The 5,137-nt window shown below is 39.0% G+C and overlaps 1 protein-coding gene across 1 annotated transcript in view; it reads left to right on the top strand.

Moving 5' to 3' along the window:
- The first annotated feature begins 3,048 nt into the window (after positions 1–3,048).
- Positions 3,049–5,137, top strand: part of LOC108577068 — a 3,690-nt gene continuing 1,601 nt past the window's right edge. The window contains 2 exon segments of the mRNA XM_017940166.1: positions 3,049–4,725; positions 5,034–5,133. Of these exon segments, the coding sequence (XP_017795655.1) occupies positions 3,049–4,725; positions 5,034–5,133 (1,777 nt within the window).

Raw genomic sequence — 5,137 nt, 5'->3', positions numbered from 1 at the left:
TTTTCTTTCAAGCGTGTAAACGCACGCAAATTAAGTTTACGAGGGTAGCAAAAGAAATTCACAAATAATACCAATTGTTCGATCATCTAGATCAGAAACTCTCCTTAATTTCTCTGCAATTAACAACGTTAAATCGAACAGCATTGTTAACAGGTTATCGAAAGATACGTTCGATATTATTATAGGGATAAAAGAGAAGAGAAATTTGTTCGTCTCTTCATCCATGTTTGCATTAGACTCTCAAGGTTCCTTGGCTAATGGAAACGTCTCCACAGAGGGAAGAATGAGAAGGGTAAATGTACCTAAAATAGCCCGGGAGTGTATCGATTGAACCCCCATCGATTCTCTCGTAAAACTATAAATCACGTGCTTAAACTTCGATGGTTGCTTCTCATAAACGAGAAGTTGGCAATCCACTAACCCAGTGACATAGTTCTCTCGAAATAATTCGGAAGTCGAAAATCGTGAAAATTTGTCTCTCTCAATCGTCTCAAGTATACATATATCTACGAATCGAGAATTGAAAAAACGACTATTGAGAAAAAAAAAACAGAAGAGTATCGTTATTTACAAATATTATTTTACAGATCGATAGTTACGAAACCATGTGAGTTATTTATTGGATCACGCCCATATAGCCATGTACGCGATTTCAGCTTTTTGGCAGTGGGGATGGTTTCTCGACAATTCCTCAACGTTTCTGTGTAAATTGCTTTTTAGAATCGCGAAATGGATTTCGTGGAAGAGTTTGGCGATTACGAGTTGGTTGGAGGAAAAAAAGAGAGAAAAAAATAGACGGAGAAATGAATTACGCTGGGTGAAGCCTGTCAAAGACTGCTTAACAGGTGATTCATTACCATCTTTATCAGGCTCCGGGCAGATACTTAGCACAAAAGTCGACCTTCTCGTATTTATACAAGCGATAATTGATAAAACGTCTTAGGATAATGCTCCTACGTTCCCTCTTGATCAAGCTCGTGGAACATATTGCCAATCATTTTCATCGAAATTTCCCTATTTCGAAGAAAAAAATTCCCCTTTTGCGAGAAAGAACAACGGTCTCGAGTGTGTCTGTTGCATCGATAATTGTATTAATGCCGTGTAATCGAACGCTGTCGCTCCATTGTTTCTTTGGAGAAATGAGATAAGAGGAGAAGAGAACACTCGCGATTGCGGGGCACAATTATTTTTTTAAACGTTGAACAGATTTAAACCGTGGATGGAAAGTGGAATAGAATAGGAAAGCATAGGAACTGCGTGGAATCGTTGGTATAGTTGAAGAATATTTCATTTACTAGTAGGCAACGAAAGTGGCAAAATAGTTTAACATTAGGGAAATCTTATGACCAACAATGTGTAATTTAACGTATTGGAAATTCGTTATTGTTCTCCTTTACGTTGATAATATATTTATTCCTCTGGTGATAAGGAGTAAGAAAAATCTTGGACGGAATATTTCTTGCGTTTACATTTTTACTTCTCTCACTGAAACTCCGTTACCGTTTAAGGTGATAATTAATTCTTCCGTTTACTTGTAACTTTGTATGAAATATTTTAGGTTCGTTGTTGTGTTGAAAAATATTGCGATATTATTTCAGGTAACGTTAATGTATATATCTGTAATTTATGCATGTAACATGAAATTTGCTTTATGAAAATTCATTTGATTTACCTTTTATGTTAATTATGTTTATCTTGTTTCAGGAAGTTTTTTTCTCTGTTCTCACACCGAATACTTAATATTTTCTTCCTCAGCTTTACAAGTTCTCCAAATTGACTTGCACGCTTTGCCTGTTTTAGCACGCCCGATTAGTTAACTTAATCACTTAAACGGTTGATCGCAAATATAGTCTCTCTCTTTTTCTATCGATTTTTTTATTTGCTCACACCGTTCAGTGTCGTATGCACATTCCTACACCTAGACACGCATGCTCGCCTGTAAATCATCTTACAGTACCTCAATGGTGAGTACACAGCCCTTTTTTTCGTTACTAATTATCCAATTTTTATTTTCTCCCCTGCTTTTAATAGAAACCCTTTATTTTTATACTACATTGTTCGTTGGTGTATATTTTCCAACATGTACTATTGACGAATGTTTAACATTTTTCATCATCTTTGCATCTTATTTGGTTTCGTTGATGTTAAATATACAAGTAAGATGTTTCATTGATTACAAGATATTTGTAACATTAATGTAATCGTTGTACACACTTAACGATATAAGAGATACCTCAAACTATGTAGAAAAAACTATTACAGTATCGTTTTAAACTGATCAATATGACGTTTGGAAATTCGTGCATATTTTATAAACATTTGTTAATCTAAATTTCTGCTTGTAATAACGTTCAAAGTCACGTACTTACGGCGATATAAACTGTAATGTAATTACGTCGATATGATCTGAAAGATCGGAGCGGAAGTAAAATAAGACTGTGTATAGTCAGACACACCTTTTCACTTAAAACGCTTCCACCTTTCTAGGATATTAATAACTCTACTATTTGAAAAAGTATTTGCACCAATTGAACATGCACATACAATTTGCACCAATTGAAACTTGAATTATTGAAAAATTAAACATGAAATTATAATTATAATCAACTTACAACAAATTTTTTGCTATTTCTCAATTTAAAAAATTTCTAAAGATTTTTCTCTACAATTTGACATACTTGATCGTGAAACGAACATTTTTATAAAGTGTACTTCTGTAAAATAGTCACAATAGCCACTACTTTGGTAAATTTTCAATAATACGTTAATAGTGTATCTAATTACACTATTATTATTATAATTTCGTATTTAAAAAAGTATCCAACTTTTTCTCATATTACTAAGAGCAGTTTTCTTCTCTATAGGACAAGAAAGAAAACGGAGCGTGCATGCTGAGGCGAGCGACGTTTAGTGACCGATCCAAGATCAGCTGGGAAGTCCTTATGGTAGCTGAGGGGCGCGGTCGATCCTTCCCGAGCGAGATCCGAGGGCTGAAGGGCTGGCCCCGACGTTGGATCCACTCGGCCATTACCTACATTTAGAATAACAATGACCGACCGAAACGAAAATTTTTTATGCGAAACAGAGGATGAATCGAACGGACAACCGTATAAATCCGGTTGCAATTGGAACAACAATAACGACATCCGTAGCAACGGTTCAACGAATGCAATTAGAAAAGACGCGTTAAGCGTAATTAGGGATCCAAATTATTATCCACGATTGAATTCAAATTATCATTTACCAAAGAGGGCACCAATTGTCGGCTGGCAAAATGGCAGTCCAACTGTATTCCCAAGCACACCGTGCAGCACACCTGATCCAGACACTCTCGACACGATCGATTTGTCACGTTCCCACAGTGTTGGATCGTTTACGAGAAGCTCAGGAATCTGTCAGGATTCCGGGAACACCGAGGATCTCAGCAGCTTGGCCGATGAAAGATTGCTTCAGTCTACACCTGCACACACCATCGACAGAAGCGTGGAGTCCCTGTCACCTGACAAAGACACCTTTCTAACCATGTCTCCAGATTTTGGTAAGAGCAAAGATTTAAGCTTGCCGGAAGATTTCGAAGATAAGATCGATCTACCGAGCCCAGGAATCGATTGCACGGAAGACATACTGCCTACGTCCGTCGACCACAGTTACCTGACCTCCCCGAACCTTACCATAGGACCCAGCCCCACCAATAAAAGCTTAATACCGACCTCAGACTCAACTGGGTCGCACCCGTACGAGAAAAGCGACGAAACGAGCAATTGCAAGAAGTGCTCGGAGACTAGAGCGATAATCACTTCTAATCCAGGTTACAGAGACGACGATACACGTGACTCGATCGATTCAGACAGCTCTTTGGAAGATGAATTGACTGGCAAGGATAGAAAAGGCAAACCTAAAATACCAGATGGTGGATGGGGTTGGGTGGTCGTATTGGCCTCGTTAGTCATTTCCATGATAGCCGACGGAGTATCCTTCAGCTTTGGACTCCTCTACATTGAGTTCCTTCACGAATTTGGCGCGTCCAAGTCGAAAACAGCCTGGATAGGTTCTCTATTCATGGCGGTACCTCTTTTGTCCGGTCCTATCATGTCTGCCTTGGTAGATCGTTACGGTTGTAGGAGTATGACCATCTTAGGTGGTCTGATTTCAGGAATAGGTTTCGTGTTGAGCTGTTTCAGCAACACCATCGAGGTAATGTACTTGACTTTTGGAGCCATCGCGGGTCTCGGTTTGGGTCTGTGTTACGTTACTGCGGTCGTGAGCATCGCGTACTGGTTCGACAAGAAGCGAACGCTAGCTGTAGGTTTGGGTGCATGTGGCACCGGTATCGGTACCTTTGTGTACGCGCCCATGACCAGTTACTTCATCGAGGAATACGGTTGGCGTGGTACCTGTTTATTGTTAGCCGGTAGCTTTTTCAACATGATCGTTTGCGGCACCGTAATGCGCGATCCTGAATGGTGGATTATGGAACAGCAGAAGCAGAACGGTGCAACTCCAAAAAAATCCATCACCAAGTCCGAGTACGATAGATCCAGCGCGAGTCCTGTAGACGAGTTTCCTGGGGTCGACGAATTGAGGAAGATGCTGAAGAGCGGCCATACGCCGGAGTATTTATTACAGATCCTCAGTACCACTACGGAGGATCCGCAGATGGCGAATGGAGACATGAAGTTCAGGAGCGTGGTTAATCTACCTACTTTTGTGAAACACAACGAGAAGGTGAATAACTTGGTTATTTTCTGAAAGAATGTGAGAAAAATTCTTTTCTTCGCTATTTATTTTATGAGTGAAATGTAGCTTTTGTGTAAGAAATTCGAAAGAAGTTGTCTTTAAAGCAGTAGAATGGAAATTTAGCGTTGTTATGAATAAATTAGGCTTGGATGTAGATCGATGAGTTTGTTGTACGAAATATTTGCGTTAAATTTGGCGAATGTTCTATAACATAAGGAAATAAGAAAATGAAGAAATTTGTTGGTAAAATGATTCGATAGAAAGTCATCTAAGATGTACATTTTCGAGGATTACAGGTGCCCGTGGAAGTATTAGAGTCGCTTTCCAGTAATCCGAGGCTGTATAAAGTCATTTTGGAGAATTATCCCAATCTTCTATCATGTAGAAGTTATTCGGATAA

Source organism: Habropoda laboriosa, unplaced genomic scaffold, assembly GCF_001263275.1.
Source record: "Habropoda laboriosa isolate 0110345459 unplaced genomic scaffold, ASM126327v1 scaffold486, whole genome shotgun sequence".
NCBI lineage: Eukaryota > Metazoa > Arthropoda > Insecta > Hymenoptera > Apidae > Habropoda > Habropoda laboriosa.
This window is presented reverse-complemented; position numbering and strand designations above follow the sequence as displayed.